The following is a 21690-nucleotide window of genomic DNA, read 5'->3' on the forward strand; positions in this document are numbered from 1 at the left end:
TAAAAGCTTTCAACAACAGATTATACATTAAATTACAATTATTTCATATGAACGGGCTATTATGGGAAAATAATATGGGCTATTATTTTATTTAACATATATTAACTTGACTTGATGTGAGCATTCGTGGGATGTGTTAAGAGGATGACGCCTTCTTGTCTGTTGGTGAATTTGAAGATGATTGTGTTTTCTATGCCCACCTCTCTGTCTTGCAGGCGGAGATCGTCAAACGGCTGAACGCAATCTGCGCTCAAGTCATCCCCTTCCTCTCTCAAGAGGTAAGACTCAAAAATGCCTGTCACTGTGAGTTAAGATGGAGGTGGGTGAGTGTGTGTGTGTGTGAGAGAGAGACAGAGAGAAAGAGAGTGAGACAGAGAGAAAACCCATAGAAGGAGAAGTGTGTGGTGGGTTGTTAGGCAAAGAGGTAAAACATACAAATATGGACACACACACACACACACACACACACACACACACACACACACACACATACACATACACATATACACACACACACACACACACACACACAGATTATCTTGGGCTAATCCTCCCTGCTCAGGATAGGCAGATATGCTCTGAATTTATGAAATGTCTCCCACTAACATATGCATGAGCCATCGGCTGAGTGTGTGTGTGTGTGTCTGTGTGTGTGAGCAAATTCTTTTGTGTTTGCGTTTATTTTGTGTGTTTGTGTTTATTTGTCCACCTGCATGCACATAAAATACTCTGTAAATGTGTGCCTGTACAGTAGTGGGTGTGAGAAGTGTGTTTTATTATGGAATCTTTAGGTGTGTGTGAATGTGTTTAGCTGATAAATCCTTCCTCTGGAGGAGTTAAAGTGTGTGCTGTGTGTGTTTGTGTGTGTGTGTGTGTGTGTGTGTTGCGGGGTGGGAACAGCAGGAAGGAGTGAGTGTGGACTCCAAAGCTCTCCTTCAGATTAGCCATGGATTAGGAGGGTTTAAAGTGGATTAGGAATAATGGAATTAGACTGTGGAGCTGCTACACAGCCCTGAGGCCCGCAGAGAGGGGAGGCAGGGAGAGTAAACGGCTTTTACTGCTTTGTTTTGATGCACAGCCTCGTTTACTGGGTGTGCATATGAAATGTAACACAATCATATTATTCTTGTGCAGGAAATCACATCCACTGTGTATGCATGAGTTTGTGAGAGCTCTTTATTTTTATTTTTCTCATTTTCTGATATTGTTCCTTTTTGCCATTTTGTAAATTTCTTTGGCAGTAGCATTGTTGTCACAAATAGGATGATGTATCAGTCAGCCTACTGTGCCGAGCAACAATTCCTCAGAAACATTTAAGGACCAATACCAGAGTTATGCCTAAAACATATGGCTGCACATATGTAGGTGGGGTTGGGTTTCACACCTTAAATATTAGCAGTAACACAATTGTGGCCTCAAACCAGAGAATCAAAAAATGTGCCAAATACCTGAAGTTGGCAGTGATTCCTGGGTCATAATCTTGTAATGCTTATTCTTTGATCAGCTATCTCTTGAATTAAATTGTTATTTTGCTAAATTTACACATCACATTCCTAAGTAAATCTATTATATATTTAATAAAAAAAGAGTTTCTTGTAGACAAGCATTTGAATTCAACAAGTAATGGAATTGAAAATTGCCAAAACAAATTTACAGTAATGTTTGTTTTTTTGAAGAAATCTAGGTTTAAGTTCGAGTTTGTAGAATTTAGGAGACAGAAATGGAATGAAATATTCATAATTAGAAAAACAAAGACTAAAATCGACAAATCGTATTTTTGTTGGCTTAAGACGAGTGAGCCCTTTATATCGACATACGGAGCTGGTCCTCTTCTACAGAATCTGCCATAATGCACCACAATGTTTCTACATTAGCCTGTAAGTGACAAACAAGGGCCTTTCACAATGACAGCTCGAATTTGATGCCGCGAATGCAGCAGACAAAGAGGAAGGAGAAAGAAGAGGAATACCATTTTGTGTTGTGACAAGTGGATGATCTTTCTTATTATCAAGCACAAGAAAAAGCAAGGGAGTGTGAATCCTTGTCAGCCACCATAGCTCCTCTGCTGGCTTGGAAAGGGAGGATGAGCTTAGGGGCATTCCTTTGGTTGTAATCTCGCAAACCTTGCTGCTGCACCAACTACTATACACTGCACTATTAGCTGTGGCATAATTTAGCTAGACTAAAGTAATGGTTAATTTTAGTAATGGTTAGTTTGAATGCTAATCCATTGATAAATGGCTTTGCGTGTATTTGTAAAAGTTTTTGTAATGATTGCAGGGACCTTTTGATACGTACAGTCTTGTTCTTCCTTGAAATAGTGTAAAAGTGTGAAATTAAAATGACTGAAATCACTACTTTACATGGAAGCTCATCTCTCTCAGCTTTTACACACAATTTGCAACAGTAACGTGGACAGATGAAAAAGCAGTCGTTTAGATGTTTGTCTCTGCATCAGGTATCATGTTGCAGCATAACAAATCAAATCTAATGACAATGCGATGAAATGAAAAGCTTCTTATTTGTCTGAAATGTCAAAGTCAGTTGCTGGTTATTTAATTTGTCCATCCCAGGTGCATAATTATGAGAAATACTGATAATAATGGTATGAAAGCTGTTTGCCAAAATGGATCAGACTGATGAATCTTTTCATGTGTGTGAGTCACGTTCAGGCAGGTTAGACTCGGTCTGCAGAGGTGTAGCTGAACTCGATGGTCAGGTTCATTTCCACACCGGATAAACTCTTTCATCTCTGCCCTACTTTGATGTTTTTGCGCTCCTGGATGAATCTTGCTGCTCTCTCTCACCAGTTGGATCTGTTTTTCTTGCTCTGTACCCTTTGGATGACTTTGCCCTGTTGGCTGTCTGTCTCTCTGGTTATCTGTCTCTTTCTCGTTCTCTCTACAAATGCGTCTGTTTCTCTGGGTTGAGGTTTTTGCAGCTACACCATTTTGGGATGTGGGCGCAAACGGAATTACATAGAATTTATGGTTATAGCTTTTTGAGCCATAAACAAGTTAATTGAAAAGCAGATGGATGGAAAAGGTTTCACTTTCTCAAAAGTGAAAAATAATCTCCATCACTGAGCACATAATCATAAGCATACAGTGATTTACTCTTAAAGCCCCTAGGATCTTACACACTGGGCTTCTCCATAAGATATTGCAGCATCCATATCAGGATGTTAAGCCACTTGTACTACAGTATATCTTGGGGCCATTAGCAGACATGGATCTTTAACCGTCTCCTTGGACCTCCACCTTTATGCTTTTCAAATTCTGCTCCCAAAAGAAGGAATTAACTGACCTGTGCAAGTTTACACTTGAGCAAATAGCACACCCTAGTTAGCTGCTCCCTTTTTCTATTGGGTGAGTTTTAATGAACACAGTGGTGAGTGTCAGACTGTGAGGAGGAGCACTTGTCTTCCAAATAAAGAGCCAACAGCGATGATGTCTCAGGTTCTTGTCTGATGGCATTTAAACTGGATGTGGTCACAGTTTAGTAACATGGTGCATGCTTTTGACCTGAAAGAAATATCTGGTTCAATGAGATACTGTAACTCACTCTATGACTATGACTTAATAAGACAGCTTTAATGAGACATTTGAGTTTAAATCAGGTTTTATGATCGGTGCTTTGCTAAATAATATTGACGTGAATGTCAGGCTGTGCACAGTTACAGTGACAGCTGCCATTTAGCTGTTAAAGCATCTCTTCTTTCTGTTTTGTCAGAGAAAAAAATCACAAACAGGTGTGAGGTAGTTCACGTGTGTGCAGAGAGTCTTGTTTGATGTACTGTATTGCCATCATGTATACCAGAGGATTGTTGTAGTGCATTCTGTTTATCCATAGAGGTCATCATCTTCATAATCCTTCTTTAACATCCAGTTATCTGAATTTAACAGATCTGGTCTGTCTGTCTGCCTGTCTGTCTGTCTGTCTGTCTGCCTGTCTGCCTGTCTGCTTGTCTGTCTGCCTGTCTGTCTGTCTCCCAGCATCAGCAGCAGGTGGTGCAGGCGGTGGAGAGGGCCAAGCAGGTCACCATGGCTGAGCTCAACGCCATCATAGGAGTGGGTGTATTGCGCAGACACACAAACACAGACACACAGACACAGTAATAGAGCAAACTGTAAGACAGATCTAATAGAGAGAAATGAGAAAAAGTGGGTCAGAGAGAGTAATAGAAAAAGAGTTTTTAAAAAGGTAGTCCAGCTAAACACTAACAGCTAATGCTAAAAGAGTAAAAGAGAACGACAACATGAATCGACAACTAGAAAGATGAGTTTGACCTATTTCTACCTTTTCCATTCACTAGAGTTGAGTAGAGTGGCCAATATTTTCCAGATCAATAAATTTTTGATAGAATACGGGGTCAGATTTTAACTATGGAGACTTACAATGTAAAAAAAAAAATCAACATTTCAGTATTTGTTCATCACACTAGAGCGTCTTGTGTTTTAGTATTTCCATAAAGCACCTGTTGATTGCTTTCTGAAGTGGGTTTAGAGCCGTTGATGTACATCGACATAGTGCATATATATATATACATATATATATATATATATATATATATATATAGAGAGAGAGAGAGAGAGAGAGAGACCGATAAGTAACAAGAAATTGTAACACAGAATGCCAAAGATATTGTACGTTTGAGGTAATTTAGACACAGTTTGGTGTGTCCACCGGAGAACACGGTTTATTTTTCAACTGCAAAATTTATATTTATTTATTTTTAGTGCTGATTTCATCAGGAGCACACTAAAACATTGTAAATAAATATAGCAGCAGTAAGTGAGAATTTTCATTCAAGTTTTACTTTTCTGTGGCTCTGGTCAGGCTCTAGATGTTGCAGGTATTATATGTTTGGTATGTTTTTCCCTTCCTGGCTCTGATTTCGTCCCTTCCTCTTCTCTGTTCTCCTGCATGTCATTTTCTCAACGTCAGCCTCTTATTTGTCTTCTACCATGTTTCAGATCAGAATGTAGCATCACAGTCATCATTATATCTGTGTGTGGTTCAGCAGCAGCAGCTCCAGGCTCAGCACCTCTCCCACGGCCACGCCATCCCCATCCCACTCACGCCGCACCCAACGGGCCTCCAGCCCCCCCTGCCACCCGGGGCTGGTACTGCCAGCCTGCTGGCCCTGTCCTCCGCCCTGAGCCACCAGCTGCCGCTCAAAGACGAGAGGAAACACCACGACAACAACAGTGAGCACCCCAGAGGTAAAGGCCGGTCTGCATGTGTGTGTATAGTCCAGTCGGTATTGGTGTGCTTATGTCTGTGTGTGTGCAGGCTTTGTTCTTGCTTGGTTACTTCCTTCATTTTTATTTAATACAAAAATCTCTTGTAATTCTACTTCACAGTTTCATCTAGGAGTGATTAAAATACATGAGAGGGGCATATATAAATCTTTACTAACTTGTTGTGCCACGCTTCATTTTATCTTATGTTTTTCTATTATGCATCATATTAAAAAATTAGATCTTTATTAGATTGCTATAAGTCTTTACAATTTCAGTTTACTTGCACAAACTTGTGCTGTTTAATGAACAGATGCTCAGTGTGTTTAATAGACATAAATACTGAAGCTTTTTTGTCTTTTGTTCAGCTAATGATCCCAAACTAATTTTACATGTCTGGAATATTCAGTCAAATTTATGAATTATACCACCACTTGCACTGGCTGATGCTTAATTGTTAGTACAGTGAATGAACAGCAGTTAAAGCAATTAAAATCTGATTTGTCATTAAGCCATTTTAATGGGACTAATAAGGAGCGATACACAACCACCATGATGCCTCTTTTCTCTTGTACATGCAGAACGCCTCTATTTCTTCTCCGAGCTGACTTTGAGCTCAAGCATTTAATTACAGTACATAGAGACTGTGTGTGTGTGTGTGACAGAAACAGGGTGTGCCAGCCCTTAATTACTGTGTTGCAGCATGTGAGTGTTTTTACAGTGCAGTAGAGCAGTTAACCTTGCCCTGTAGCTGCAGTAAAGCTAACAGCTGCTAACTCAGGTAATACTTGCCCACATTAGGAGCACAATCAATAACAATCCAATTCCATCTCTAGCTGAGTTCCTGTGAATGGGTGTGTATGTAGGCAATAACTGCTTTCTTTAATTGTCTTCTTCATCTCTTTAAATGCATTCTTTTGTGACTTTGTGCAGTTTCTTCCTTTGCTAAGAAGAGTGTACTGTAGGGAATGTGACCTCATGTCATCTTGTGACGTTTTGAAGGCTTTGAGCAGCCTTCAGCAAAATTCCTTGAGTGATTCCAGAGTTGGTTGACAACCATGTTTAAACTTTTCTAAATGTTTGCTGTTGCTCCAGCAGCTGCTGCAGTCCATAGTGTGCCTTCGTTTGTAGTGTGAATGATGGCGCTGCTGGGACACTGTATTTAGGCCTGTGTAAACATGTGTGTCTGCTTTGTTTCCCATCATAACATTTCACTTAACATACTGAAAGCCAGCTGGTAATTTACTTATAGTCTCAGCTGGCGTTAAGGTTAAGGTAGGTAATGTTATTCATAACAATGTCAATCCATCTCCAGCCGTATTTCTTCCTCTCTCTCTTGCTCTGTGTATGTGTGGGTTTGGGTCTGTCTGTCATTATTGTGCTCGTTGCTAAGACATTAACCGCCTTAATCAGTCATTTTTTTCTGTCTCTCGCCCTCCGCCTCCTCAGACAGAGACTCGGTCAAGGTAAGTCCTTCCTTCTGTTCTCTCTATTACAGACTGGTGTGTTTGCTGCATAGTCTCATTTCTTCTCACTCGACTTAGCTTCATAAAGATTTTTTATGTCCACAATATATCTGCAATTTTTTATGAGGTGACACAACCTGCAACACAGTTAAAAGGAGAAAAAAATAACAACACACCTGCTAATGGCTGAAGACTAATATATGATATCACATCAAAAAAACATGAAGTGAGACTGATATGATACTCTCAGGCTTCTCAGGCCAAAACTGTGTTAACTATGAAGGAAAAATTGAACAGAAAGTCAATTTATCAGTCCGCACGTTATGATATATATGGTGAGGTAATCATTTCTTGGCATATGCTTTTCCACATTTTAGCAAATTGTTTTTTCAACTTGTTTGTTACAAAGTCAAAGTGCACATTCAGAGAGCAGATATCTATCACTATCTTTAAAGGTGTTTTAGATGTTAAATATCACGTACTTTGATTTAAAACTTATTTGAGGTTCCCTAATTCATATTTTAACACCAGTTATCGCATAAAAAATGTAGATACATATTTAGCAAAATTTAAAGGTAGCTCATTACTTTATGATTATGTAATAATGATCAGAATCTTTACTGCCATAATTGATCAGAAGATTTTAGCATCCACTCGTCATTTATGTATCCCACATTCACTCTAATAAAATTATGTTTTTTAAAACATTCTGACTAATGGAGACAAAGAGGAAAGAAAGACTAAGTGAGTGAAAAAGAAACCCCAAGATGAGCGAAGAAAAGCACACGTCTGACTAGTGAAGGAAGGAGGGAGCAAACAGAGGCAGCAGAGCAACATTACATCCAACACTTGTAGTAATTAGTCCCTTAAGTGGAGCTTTTTTCCCAAGGCAAACATTTGGTTTGTTGAATACTCAATGAGCAGATTAGCATTTCTTTATTCCAGTCGCCCGAACTCACACACACACACACACACACGTATGGACACACAAACATGACTTTAGCTTGTTGTGTGTGTTCTCTGGTGTTTTGGAGTAGGTGGAGACAGGAGGAATGTTTAATATGTTATCTCCTGCCCCCCATGTAGTATATCCTCCTCCACACACACAAATTCAAAGCTGTAAGCACCATGATGGGAGCGATTAGCAGCGTGCATGTGTGTATGTGTGCTGCATGTGTACCCATGTCTGTGTGTTTATGTGTGTATGTGTGTGTGAGGTCGTCAGAAATCGGTGGTAAAGATAGAGAGACCAGAATGATGAATGCCTTTCATTAGCGCCCTGTGAGAACACACACACACACACACACGCACGCACGCACGCATGCACGCACACACACACACACGGCCAACAGTCACTTCATGAAACCAATAAGCCCCCTCAGTGGTCTACAGTTGCCTTGGCAACAGTTCACAGGGTACAGTGTGTATGAATTGCTTGAACATCTGTGCCTTAATGTCCTTGGCATCAGCACCTCACACACAGATAAAGGTATGTGGGTGAGGACATACATGTGTGTCCGCATATTTATTGTTGCCAATACAGGCAGTCAATTATGTAGTCGTGTTGTGTTAAAGGACTGCACCTCCTCAGGCCAGTCGCTGCACTTGTCAAATGGAGCTAATCGTTTGTTTAGTGCCATGACATTGATTTTTTCTTTTTTTGAGGGGGGTATTTGTAATGTTCCCTTTTCAGTCCACTATGTGATGAAAGGAGATGCGTGGGTTTGGAGTAGCAGCAATTAAAAGATAGATAACAGATTTTTTGGAAAATGGATTGACCTTAAATATAATCCCACAAGCAAAAACACACTTATCAAAGTCTGCGACCTTGATTATGTGCTGTATGTTTAGAAGTAAGATGGGAAATGGATTCCTAATGAGGCCACTTTCAGGTTAAGACTGACCTTTAGAATCAATCACCTGTTGAAAGTAAATAAAATGCAGCTTGTCATTAGCACGATCGCTGCAGTGGCCATCAGACTTCTTTTTCGTGCTTTTTTATTGTCTTGGGTTTTTCACTGGTTAACGAGGTTTACAGCTGCTGTCTGTCACTTTGTTAAGGTTGGGATGCTGTTTTTAAAAAGTCTGTTTACAGTGCACAGTCGGGCCTTCCATGCTGTGTTGGCTACAGAATAAGAAGCAAATTGAGTCGAACAGAAGGATCAGAGGTGGTAGATTAAACCAACAGACTTGAAACCAGAGGTAAAAAGGTTTTTTTTTTGGTATGAACAGAGCTGTCATTTTTGGGAGGTAGTGAGAGAAAGGTGCTTAGAAATAAAGGGAAAACAGGGAAGGTAGAAGAGAAGAAGGAAGAGAAGCAAAGAAAAGACTTAATATACAATAACAGGGACTGATAATACAGTTTAACAGAATGTATTGTATAAATTTGCCCTGAATGCACATAAATGATTGTGCATCTAAAAAAACAACACACTACAAAGCCCATTCCAACGCTATTGTGGAGAGTTCTAACCGTATTTTTGTCTTGTTCACATGGAAATGGAAATGTTCACATTTCTCAGCTTTGTCATCCATGTTGGTACCAAAGCTGGGGTTTAGACAGCAGTACTGACCTTGGAAACAGCAGAAACAACTGGATCTTTTGGTCAATATTTATACAGAAACCCTTCACCATGTTTTCTTTTAGCATTTTTGTGGTCTCATGGTAGCTGAAATAAAGAAAGGTGAGCTTGTGAACAGAGAAATGCCGGGACAATCCTCACTTGGGATAAACCTGGGTGAAAGTGAAACTGAAAGTGAAAGCAATTCTCTCAGAACCTGGACTGAGGTGCTGCTGTGCAAGGTTTGTAACCCCCAGTGGCTCCTGTGGAGCTGCTCAAAGCCCTTCAGATCAGGCAGCTTCCAGGTGTGAACTGTGTGAGTGTGAGCAGGAAGTTCGTAAAAAAAAAAAATTACTGTCAGTGATACTTCCCTATATAGATAAAAATACTTGTGCTTATAACAAAACTACACCGTAAAAGTAGAGAATATTATCACGATGATGTTGAAATCCCCTTTAATGGCCACAGGTTTAGAAGCAGCCAATTGAATTTGTATTTTTACGCCCCTCTAATTTCTTTTTAATCTGTTATGCGTCCCAAACATTCACCTTGAGGATTGCTCATTACTAGAGAGGCACCGAAGAGTTGGACTGTTTGCAAAACTGAAATTGAGCAAAAAACAGGTTCCAGGTTTGCAGAATCAATTTGAAATGGGACGTAAATATAATTATGATGTGCTGGTAAATGAATACTTTCACCCAGCACACAACACCACACCGTTCTTCACACACACAATGCTTGTACTGCCAGCAGAGCCTTCATTTGTCTCTGCAGCAAAATTAATTTGCCTTGATGTTTTTGAAAGAGCTAATTTGCAGGCTAATTAACCTAATCAGTCTGGAAAGAGCGAGAGAGAGAGGAGCTCAATCTGCTCTGTCTCATTTAAGAGGAGACACACACCTACGCGCACTGACATCTCAACATTGTTTGCACATACGCAGTACTAAAATGTAAACAGGTACAAGTGCTGCCCAACCACAGACACACACACACATGCATGCACCAAACCTCACTCCACCCCCACAGAATCTTTGTCATCAACACTTTCAGCACGGCAAAGGGCAGTGGAAAGGTTACAAGCGTGAGTTAGTGGAAAGGTCGAGTTAAAGGTCCTGCTTTATTTTTCTTCTCTCTGTCCGTCGTCTGCCGGGTAAGGAGCGCCTCCCAATGAGAGAGATGGAGGGGCGGGTGGGGAGAGATCGGCAGGGACAGGCAGAGCAAGAGAGGAAATGTTTAGTTGACCTTATTTTGATCTTTGCTTCTCAAAGAGGATTAATCCTTCAGTGATGGTATTTAAAGGATGCCATATTTGATTAAGGAAAGAGAGACATCAATGGAGTGACTCCCCTTCTTTCCAGTTCCAAAATAATGCTGCTCGGCTCAAGCCATGATGGCGTAGTCAAACTGCCAAGGATGCAGCACTGCTTTGCTATTGTATGATACAGTGAAAATGAAATGGTTTTGACAGGCAAAGGAGTTTTTAAGGAGACGTGTAAATCCAGCTGTGGAGTGGATCGCAAGTCATTTTGTGTTTGCGCTGTTTGCATTTCTGTCTGGCTGCATGCTTATTGCCAGATGTGTCCTAATTTAGCTCAAAGTAGAAGTCTTGACACACTCTAAAGATTTGCAGTGTTTAAGTTGTCGCTTACTGCTGCTTTTCACCCAGTCTGGGGCGTAACATATCAGTTACTTTCCTCAGCCTATCAGGAAAGGCCCATCTCCCTCAGCTCAGCCTCCACAGTTCTTTGCCAGGTCGTCTTAGCTCGGCTTTTCTCAGACTGCATTCATTTGAGAGCCACTTTAGGGATCCACCCAGGGGACTTTTGAAGCTCACGTCTGAGCCATCTTAAACCTTAATGTTTCATTTCCTCAATTGTGTCTTTCTGTTCCCAGGTTCTCAGGTTCTCATTGGATATTTTTAAATTGTAAGTTATAAAGTAGTTGGCCAATGCCAATCGAAAAATAAATAATGATTTCGCCTAAGAGCCCGTGGGCCCCGTTTCCTTTTGACTGACAGTACTCAATTCAACGTAATTTTTGTATTAAAGGCTTGGTTCAAGCTATAAAAAGGAGGTGAATGGATTTTTGTTCATGGGTTTTGCTTCTTGCTTAAATTTGAAAGATTCAACTGTCTCTTTTGTGGAAAGTAGTTCAAGAAAAACTGTTTGAAGAACTTCTTTACAACAGCTTCGAATACATACAGATAAAGAGATGAAGGTTACAGTGTATTTAAATGTACACACAGCATGAATGTACAATATGGTAATTGGTGCAGTTAAAGAGTCTGTTCATTTCGCGGAAATTTTTAGACACATCCCATGTCTTTTAAAATGAGAGTATTTTCATCCCCTTTTAAATATGCAATTGTTGTTTCCCCCAGAGCTCCTCTGTGTCTCCCTCGGCCAGTTTTCGGACCGGAGAGAAGCACCGGAGTTCAAGCGACTACTCCTCCGAAAGCAAGAAACAGAAGACGGATGATAAGGAGTTGGCCTCTACACGCTATGTGAGCGAACAGAAATCTTACCTTTCTGACTTGACAAGTATATTTTTTATTCAACCTTGTTATTTCTGAACATAAAGGCAGAATTCCCTCATTTGATTCTTTTGTATAGCATCATAACCACTCAGCAGCACTTCAGAATTGAGTCTGGCCTCAAATAATATATAAAATTCACCATTTTAGAGAAAAAAGGAAATTAGTAAAACAGAGGTGGCCTGACAGACAGTATGTGAAGTTATTACGCATGAGCCGTATTCAAACCCAGATTTTTTTGTTTTTGTTTTAGAACAGGTGGCAATAGAAACACAGTGAGAGAGAGACCTGACATGGCAAAGGTCATATCGGGGTTTGAACTCGTTATGTTGCAGTTTATGGCTTGTGCTTGAGCCAAATGAGCCATCTGGATGCGACATAATGGAACCACTCAAGCCACTTTTATCTGATAATTAAAACATGTAAAAATACAAAAGGAGTGATACCAGAGGAATGATTAAAGTAGTGTTTATGGTCTTCTCTCAGAGCATTAATTAAATCATTGATTTTATGATTACACTTTTTATGACTAAATGTGTAATTTCTATTTCATGAATATTTATCAAATGGATGGGACATTAAATTTTATTAAAAGCCATTGTTATCTGTTTAGGTTTGTTTCATGTTTTTCTGGCCTCGGTCACCTCAGTGGACATACAGCAGAAATTTTCCACCCCTTTAAGTCCAGCAACTTTATCCAACTATAAATCAAAATACTAAGCACATGAAATGCAATTTTTATACATTTACTAGTTTGTGTAAATGTAGCACAACCATTTTTCTAAAATGTATGCGTCAAGTGTGTTTTCTGTGTGTCCATGCCAGGAAAGTGATGGGGAAAAGAGTGATGACAACTTGGTCGTGGATGTCTCGAATGAGGTACAGCAGCACGGCGTCTTTTGTGTTATCTTATCAGAAAAAAAGAAATCTCATCTTTGTCTGTGCTCACCTACCGCAGGATCCTGCGTCTCCTCGAGGAAGTCCTGCCCACTCGCCTCGGGAGAACGGATTGGACAAGCGCCGCCTGTCGAAGAAGGATGCTCCGCTGAGTCCTTCCTCCATCGCCTCCTCCAGCAGCACACCTTCATCCAAATCCAAAGAGATTAATTTGGTGAGTCATTTGGGTAATTTTAACCTTCTGATCTTCTTTTTCATAGTTTCTCAGGGTATTTTTTCTATTTTTAGGCATTCATAAAAATGTAATCATTGTAATTAAGGTATAGAGGAGAATTAAGGTTTTGTGTTAAAAAAAACCCAATTCTTGTTGGTCAGATGATGACAAACCATTAGCAAAATACAAAACCGAGGTGACAAATGCTGGATTATATCAGCTGCATTTAACAACACTTAATCCATTTTTACAGAATCACTTTTATGAGTCATACATTCAGTCAAAGCATGAATGGTTCCTTTATTATTTAAGTGTTTCTGCTCTGCTGTTAAATTAGGGCAGCATGTGTGTGTTTTTTCTAAAATCCATCTGCAGAAAGATGGTCAGCGTTTGGACTAGTGTGATTTAGACTACTTTGCTGCTTTTGTGTTGTAGAATGAGAAATCCACAACGCCTGTGTCCAAGTCCAGCACCCCCACATCCCGCTCTGATGCTCCGACACCCAGCAGCACCTCCACCCCGGGCCTGAGGACTGTACCCAGTAAACCGTCAGGAGTGGAGACGCTGGGTGAGTGCTGCAAACAGAATGCAAAGCTTCTCTGCTTCCATCCGTGATTAAGTGCTTATGAATCTGTAAGAAACTTGAATATACGTGATAGCTGTCCTGTCAAATTCCAGATACGGTGGCTGTGTAAACTGAACTGCTACACTACCTGAAATGTATAAATACAACTTACCCTCTCACTAACATCAGCACACAGATAAAATAAGCCATCTAACCTCAGATTCAAATGTCACAACTAATATCAGTGTTGTTGTCTTGTAGCTTCGGGTCTCCGTACGCCGTTGGCAGTGCCCTGCTCGTACCCCAGTCCGTTTGGAATGGTTCCCCACCCGGGTATGAACGGAGAGCTGAGCGCAGCAGGAGCCGCCTACACCGGACTGCATAACATTTCACCACAGATGAGCGCGGTGGCTGCTGCTGCAGTGGCAGCTTATGGACGCACACAAGTGGTACTAAAACACGCACAAATGTATATGCATATGTATACATGCATACAAACATACTCAGTTGGTTTATGGATTTAACTTCAAGTTTCGGCTGACAAGGACTGGTAAACAACTTTGGCGAAATAAACCAAAATCATACAATTCCTGTGATGTTTAGGCATTCAAATAATGTACCTACTGCTGCCACAGCTTATTGCAGTTAATATTTATTTAAATGTGATTTTATGACACGACATGTGCAATGAGAAGAAGTGCTCTGAGCTGACAAATATCTAAAAAAGATGCCTGGATATAATTGGTAATTCAAAAGCATTTCAGTAACTTAATTTCAGTTTTGACTTCACATTGAAATGTTGTCATTTAAATGCTCTTGAAAAAAAACAATTCTACCTTCTAAAAGAAATCTTTAAGAGCAGGTGCTATCCTAGATACCAAGACATCTTTTGACCTGCCTAATAGTGTGGCTGCTCTGTAGTTTATGGTGCACCTAACACAGAAAAGATCATTCAGGACATACTATATGCAAACTGCAAAGGCCAGTTCATGTCTTGTTTTAAAAGATTAATTCTTATTCAAACATGATTCCTGCAACCAGATTAGCTTTTGCAAAAGAAGCACTGTTTACGGTTTACCTGTTTCCAAACTGTATTTCTCATATCCATTAGGTGGGATTTGATCCTCATCACCACATACGTGTCCCTGGCCTTCCTCCCAACCTGTCAGGCATTCCTGGTGGAAAACCGTATGTTATACATTTACCTTTCACTATATCCCCACCTCTGTTCTCTCACCACCCTTTTGTACACTCTACATGACTCTTTTCTTTCCTTCAGAGCCTACTCCTTTCATGTGAGCGCTGATGGACAAATGCAGCCCGTGCCTTTTCCTCCGGATTCGCTGATCGGCCCTGGCATTCCACGCCACGCACGACAGATCAATACCCTCAGCCACGGGGAGGTGGTGTGTGCTGTCACCATCAGTAACCCGACGCGTCATGTCTACACTGGCGGCAAGGGCTGCGTCAAGGTGTGGGACATCAGTCACCCGGGCAACAAGACCCCTGTATCCCAGCTGGACTGCCTTGTGAGTGCACTGCAGTGGCCCTTACTTCATATGCTAAAAATACATTTGTTTTGCCTTTAATACCTGCTTACAGCAACCAGTTTGTGCATGGATACCGGTTTAATGACACCTTTAAAAAAAGTACTTCTGTGCGTCTGTCACATCAGAACAGAGATAACTACATCCGTTCTTGTCGGCTACTTCCGGATGGTCGGACTCTCATCGTTGGGGGCGAGGCGAGTACTTTGTCAATCTGGGATTTGGCTACACCGACTCCAAGAATCAAAGCTGAGCTAACCTCATCAGCACCCGCGTGTTATGCTCTGGCCATCAGCCCCGACTCCAAGGTCTGCTTTTCCTGCTGCTCCGACGGAAACATTGCCGTCTGGGATCTGCACAACCAGACTCTGGTTAGGTATGGAGCTGGGGAGGGCGATTCGTGAGGGTTTTGATTAGTGCTGAACCAAATGGCTTAAATTACCATTATTTTGAAGGTCTTACCGACTTAAAACCAGTCGTCAGAGCCTCATACAATTAAACTGAATGTAGCTACAACAACTAATGACATCTAACCATGAGTTCACCAACTTCTCAGTCCACAATTTAACATACTTTGAAAGACTGTCACCTGTATGATATGTCATTAGCTTTTAAACCCAAAAGAAAATGTATCCCACTAAAACTTGTGTATACTGTTTTTCATTTACTGCAAGTGTAATATTTCGTTTTTTTTTGTTTTTCTTACATAATCTATGTACATCTTTATGAATACTGGGAATATTGTTGGAATATTGGTATAAATCTTTTTTTTTACTCTCCTTGTGCATTTTATTCCAAAAAAGATTTTTAACATCCCCCGTTTAATTTTTAATATGTGTGTGTGAAAAGACAAGTAATAGCTACCTCAAATCTTGACTTTAACTTTAATAGAATTACAAATTAGTGTTCTTTACCTTTTACTATTAAATTGGTGAGGTTCTTTTGAGTACAACTGATAAGTTGTACTGTGAGAAGCCAACAGAAGATATGTTAATCACTTGATCATTTCTAATCGGTCTGTAGTTTGTTCATTTTGTGCTTTGTTGTGCCTCCAAAATTCACAAAATTCAATTCAAGTTCACCTACAAACTGGCACAGGGTGCTGACACTAAAACTGAAACTAAAGACACCTTCTTTCCTGTCGCTATCCTAAGAGGGTCTCCTCTCTCCAAGACATACACACGTTCATATGTGCTGTTTGATTTGATGATCACTCTGCTGTTGGGTTTGGGTTTTATCTGGCTTTGTGCTTTTCTGCAGGCAGTTCCAGGGCCACACCGACGGAGCCAGCTGCATAGACATCTCTAATGATGGGACCAAGCTGTGGACTGGGGGCCTGGATAACACCGTGCGGTCCTGGGACCTGAGAGAGGGACGGCAGCTGCAGCAGCACGACTTCACCTCCCAGGTACACAAGACACTTCACACGTACAGCCATTCCCTTTCTATTGGTTGATTTAATGATTGATTTTGTGTATGGATTATCAATCAATTTTTATTTATATAGTGTCAATTAATAACAAACATTATCTCAGGACATTTTTCATATAGAGCAGGTCAATACCAGATGACATGTTTAAAACTCTTACATCCAACATGGTCCCAAGATTTTTAGAAGACAAAGACAACTAAAATCACAATTGCAAATTTCATTTCAAATCTGTTGCCCTGTTCCATAGAAAACTCCTAACCTGACATCTACAAGTTCCTCTCAGATTTTAAGACTTGATATGTAGAGGAAGGCTGTTCCATAACATGGCACCGGTGTTAAAAAGGGAACTTCAGTCTACATTATTCACTGGAGGCATTTAACATGAATCCACACTGGCCCTGGTATTATAGTTATGCTGATATCTGAGGACACAAGTGTCAGTGGTGCAACTACTCCTACAACAGCGTTAGGGCATTAGGAGCTGGTAATGTCACTGTCTGTACACTAAATATCTGTGCGGTTCATAGTGCGTAGATGTAGTGTGGTATTTCTTCAGTCCCTCTATCACTTTGCTGGTTTAAGTTGCAAACAGGTTTGGTTTTACACTGAACTTTATATTATTATTCTGTGGTTAAAGTGAAATGCACCATCTCAGGACGAGTCACTGCCATTTGTAGCATGTCTGATTTCACTGTAGGGCTTCGATTTATTGCTGTAATTTACAAGCCCAGTTCAGAACAATTAACCCACAATAAAGGCAGGACTGAGCTCTGGTTTCCTGCCCTGTGCTCAAATACCCTTAACACTAATAACACTGGCAGTTATTGGGCAGAATTCAGTTTTTTCAAGGGAAGAGAAGAGCAGCAATAATAGCCCATTACTGCAATTTTTCCTGAAAAGACCCATTTCACAATCTCAGTGTGCACAGGAGGAGGTGAGTGTGTATTAAAGAGAGCTCACTGAGGGCAGGGCTGACAGGGAGAGACATGGCTAATAGAGTGCTTATGCTATCCAATAATATCTGCTGTGACTCCACCAACCTCTCAAAAAACAGCTTTAGCTAATTGAACATCACCTATTTGGCAAATAAATGAAATCTCTGTATGTTTTTTTGCTCTTTGTCGTGTGGAAAAATGTTGTTGAGATCTATTTCCAAAAATTGGGAAATGACTGAATCATTCATGCACCTCATTTCGTGATGAAGTGTAATAACTTTTTCCAACAGTCCTGCTGGCAGAAGCATTGAATTCGTAATACGATTTTGGCGATGGAAACAACCGCCTGTTTGGACAGTTTAATGTATCAGGGGCTGTAATGTTTATGATTGTGTAGAAGAGCTATACAGTAGACTTTTGCCAGCATCCGTACATATCAATTCCCACCCCCACAGACAAACACAGTCCTCGTGCGCTGAGAAAGGGAGCGGACGAATATAAGAGGTGATTATGTATTATATTTATATAAACTATAAGGGACATAACTGCTGTAACTGCTGGGTTTCCCTGCAGATCTTCTCTCTGGGATACTGTCCAACAGGAGAGTGGCTGGCAGTGGGGATGGAGAACAATAACGTGGAGGTCCTTCATGTCACCAAACCTGACAAGTACCAGCTCCACCTGCATGAAAGCTGCGTGCTCTCGCTCAGATTTGCTCACTGTGGTAAGAATCAACAAATGTGTTTGTTGATTACCTACTAATATTATCGAGGAGAGGAAGGAAAAGAAAGTATGTACTTCAAAAATACAGTATATACTGTGTCTTGGGGAAATTGACTTTGACTTGCAGTTTTATATTGCTGCAGGGTAAGTACAGGAAATGGGAATGTGATTAAATGAGGTGCGGCAGGTTTGTTTGCTAAAGATGCATAAATATGATGACCAAATTGAAAATGTAAATTAAGTAAATTAAGGACAGTTTTTTGATTTTCAGAGAGAGGCATTGCACAATGAGAAGCCCTGCTCGACCAATCTACAAGACATAAAAGCCCAATCCAATAATGAGCTTTTGTCAGTGAAGATTAAGACTTCTGGATGAGTCTGAATCAGCCAACTTAGGTTTAGTAAAAGTGTTAAGGTGAAGCATCGGTATGAATCATACAAATAGATGATACATTGTCATCACCCAGTGTTAAAATTTTGATTACAATGAACTATTGTTTTGTTTTGAAACCACCACTTTATGTCATCATGGTGTTGTGGCCAATTAATGCAGGATCATAATAGTGTTTTAGGTATTTTAAAATATCTCTACATCATTATAACTTTAAAGGCCAAAGTTTATCCCATAGTTTGGTATTTGAGTGCTGTGTGCTGGAATCGTATTTAGTCCACTAAATGTAGATCAATTCGCCCTCCAGTGGTTGGAATGAGAGGCTGGTGTTCAATAGCACAGTTCAAGGATTTTACCACATAGTTTGGTAGCAATTCTTTGATCAGATGAAGATCCAAGTAGGATCAAAACATTGTCAGGATTAAACTTTTGTAGCATGGAGCAAGTGTGCAGGCGTTCACTGACGCTGTTTACCGTTAGCCTTGCACCTACGTGATGTCCATGCAATTACTTGCACCCACAGTTTATAAGGAAGGTTTAGAGGAACTCCACTGTGTTCCCCTTGGTTCGCCTTTTTACAGTCACCACTCCATCTTAGCCATAATTAAGGCACTATATGTATAAGATATAGTTGTTTAATGCTACCTGTTTATAGCTTAATGTGGCCTAATGTAGTTTTTCATCCTCTGCAGGGAAGTGGTTTGTGAGCACAGGAAAAGACAATCTGCTCAACGCATGGAGAACCCCGTATGGAGCCAGCATATTCCAGGTAAGTGTTGGAAAATGTCCCACAAGAACATAGACACAGCCAAGAGGCCAAATACAGTAAAGTCTAATAGCCAGGAGGTGACAGATTTTATGGAAATATCTCCGAACCAGAGATCAAAAACCTTTCATCTCACTGGCTGTTTGGAAATTGTCGATCGCAGACACGACAGGTAGCGAAAGGAGGTGCTGAATACAGTAAAATGTAGCCACATGCTTATTATATATCAAGGTTGCAAGCATTTGAATGAGGCATTCATGAATGTCTCGAAAAAAGACGAGAAAAAAACATTCCCCTTAGTATAGGCTAAGTGTGTGACTGCACTGTACTTTTTCCAGATATTGTGGAAATGAATCACATCAAGTTTTCTGTTCAACACCTGTCTGTGAAAACGTGGCCTTTTTTTTTTTTTTCAGTCACAAGCGTACTTTTTACATTTTCATCCATTTTTCTTCCCCTTGCAGTCAAAGGAATCGTCTTCAGTGCTGAGCTGCGACATCTCCATAGATGATAAGTACATTGTGACGGGGTCAGGAGATAAGAAAGCGACTGTCTACGAGGTCAACTACTAGGATGGTTGTCATTAAACGACAAGGCCATCCATCCAGGCACTCTGAAACGTCTCCTTCACCAATGTACTATTTTTAAGGTGTATAAAATGGATTTGAATGGATCTATCCAAACTGAAGGAGTCTTTCTCTGACAGTGACATATTGAACTTTTAGCTGGTCGTGGAACAAAACGAACAAGCAGAACCAAGCACAGAGATTTTTGTTTTTTTACTGAATGGCTTTTTGTTGTTGTTGTTGTTGTTGCGAGGAGTGAATGTTCATGTGCACTGAATCTGGAGAGGATGCTGTTGCTGCAGCATTGCCCGGATAACATTCCTTTTCACTTTTAGACCTCTGCTATACTTGTTTTTTTTTGCAACATAAACACACTTAACTAAAAGTGTCAACACTTGAGGGTTGCTATTGGGTTAATGTAAATATCTAATGAGAAAAAGGGGCTCACAAGGGTATGCCGCAAAACTTACGCCATTGTTGTCATCTGTTGGTGCAGTCTGCTGCTAACCTTATTCCTTATTCTTCACTGCGTAAGGGACACGGGATACGCCATTGTGCACACGTTAACATGTGGTTGAGTACAAGTATATCCAAGGCTTTATTCAATAACAACTTCCTGAAGATAGTTGCATAAAATCGATTGTTTTCTATGATTTGATTGAGCTGAATAGCTCTTATTAATGTGAGCTTTAAAAGCAGTATTTTCATTTTTAGATTTTGGTTATGTCTTATTTTTACATGTTAATACCTCATACCAAATTTGCCTTTTTTTTTAATATCACATTTTTTGTTTGTTTTATTTGTCCAATTCAGTAGAATCAGCCTTCCACATGAGAAAAAAAACTTTGTGCTGAATATAAAGATACATTTTGAGGAAAGTTACCACCCTCTCAGTGCTATTTAGTTTTATTTCACCTTAAAAAAGACAGTGGGATGATCACTCCCACCAAAGCTAACAAACAGTCTAACAAACAGCCCCCACATTAAAACAGTGGTTTTATCCTTTAAGTAATAGCTCTAAAAGCATATTGGCTTTCTGGCAGAGTTAGGTGAGAAGATTGATGCCACTCTCATGTCTGAATGCGAAATAAGAAGCTACGGCCTGAAGACAGTAGCTTAGCTCAGCATAAAGACTGGAAACAGGAGGAAACAGATAGCCTGGCTCTGCTCACAGACAAAATATGCCAACTAGCAGCTTGTCCCCTTGTTGTCTCTGTATGGTTACCAGGCAACAAAACCCTCCATCAAACCACTACTTTTTTATACTTTTTGTATGGATGAAACAAACACGGTAATCCTTGTTGATTAGTAAACTGAAGAGAGATGCTAGTTAGCAGATTTTTTTTTTTTTTTAACTTTGGACAAGCTAGTTAAGTTGTTTCCCCTTGTTTTCTTACTTAATGCTAAGCTAACCTGATCAGCTGTTGTGTCATATTTACCGTTGGGACACAAGAGTTGTATCGATCTTCTCATTTTACTCTTGGCAAGAAAAGCAGCATGTCATATTTCCCAAAATGTCTAACTATTCCTTTAACTGCAATTATTGTCTGTTACTTTTGATATTTATTTTCTATCGACTGTATGTGTTAATTGAATATTTTTATTTATATTCTCTTTGTCTGATAATTTGAGGTCTTGGGGTGTTTGTGTGTGTGTGTGTGTGTGTGTGTTGACTTTGTGGACATTGAACAAACAAACCTGCCCTCAGTGCCCTCACTACTGTCTGACCTTTGCACTTGGTTCTGCCCCCTCAGTTCAGACGCTTCTGGATGCTCACTGGATTCTGTCTGACAGACTTCAGTAAAACTGTTTGATTGGTGTTTGGAGGTCAACCAGCCCTCCGTTTCTTGC

At 40.2% G+C, this 21690-nt stretch overlaps 1 protein-coding gene across 3 annotated transcripts in view; it reads left to right on the plus strand.

Annotated features, from left to right (window-relative positions):
* Positions 1-20540, plus strand: part of LOC139204316 (transducin-like enhancer protein 4) — a 32791-nt gene extending 12251 nt beyond the window's left edge. Inside the window, exons 5-20 of one of the 3 annotated variants that reach the window (XM_070834314.1) lie at positions 216-278; positions 3996-4070; positions 5024-5225; positions 6693-6709; positions 11651-11773; positions 12629-12682; positions 12762-12914; positions 13350-13482; positions 13741-13928; positions 14591-14667; positions 14759-15008; positions 15155-15402; positions 16287-16434; positions 17967-18117; positions 19200-19276; positions 19738-20540. In XM_070834314.1, coding sequence (XP_070690415.1) covers positions 216-278; positions 3996-4070; positions 5024-5225; positions 6693-6709; positions 11651-11773; positions 12629-12682; positions 12762-12914; positions 13350-13482; positions 13741-13928; positions 14591-14667; positions 14759-15008; positions 15155-15402; positions 16287-16434; positions 17967-18117; positions 19200-19276; positions 19738-19845 — 2067 coding nt within the window. In that variant the 3' untranslated portion in view covers positions 19846-20540. The remainder of the gene's footprint in view (positions 1-215; positions 279-3995; positions 4071-5023; positions 5226-6692; positions 6710-11650; positions 11774-12628; positions 12683-12761; positions 12915-13349; positions 13483-13740; positions 13929-14590; positions 14668-14758; positions 15009-15154; positions 15403-16286; positions 16435-17966; positions 18118-19199; positions 19277-19737) is intronic. The other 2 variants (XM_070834315.1, XM_070834316.1) reach the window with 2 other exon arrangements.
* Positions 20541-21690: the final 1150 nt, after the last annotated feature.

The sequence above is a fragment of the Pempheris klunzingeri genome, chromosome 7 (assembly GCF_042242105.1).
Source record: "Pempheris klunzingeri isolate RE-2024b chromosome 7, fPemKlu1.hap1, whole genome shotgun sequence".
Lineage (NCBI taxonomy): Eukaryota > Metazoa > Chordata > Actinopteri > Acropomatiformes > Pempheridae > Pempheris > Pempheris klunzingeri.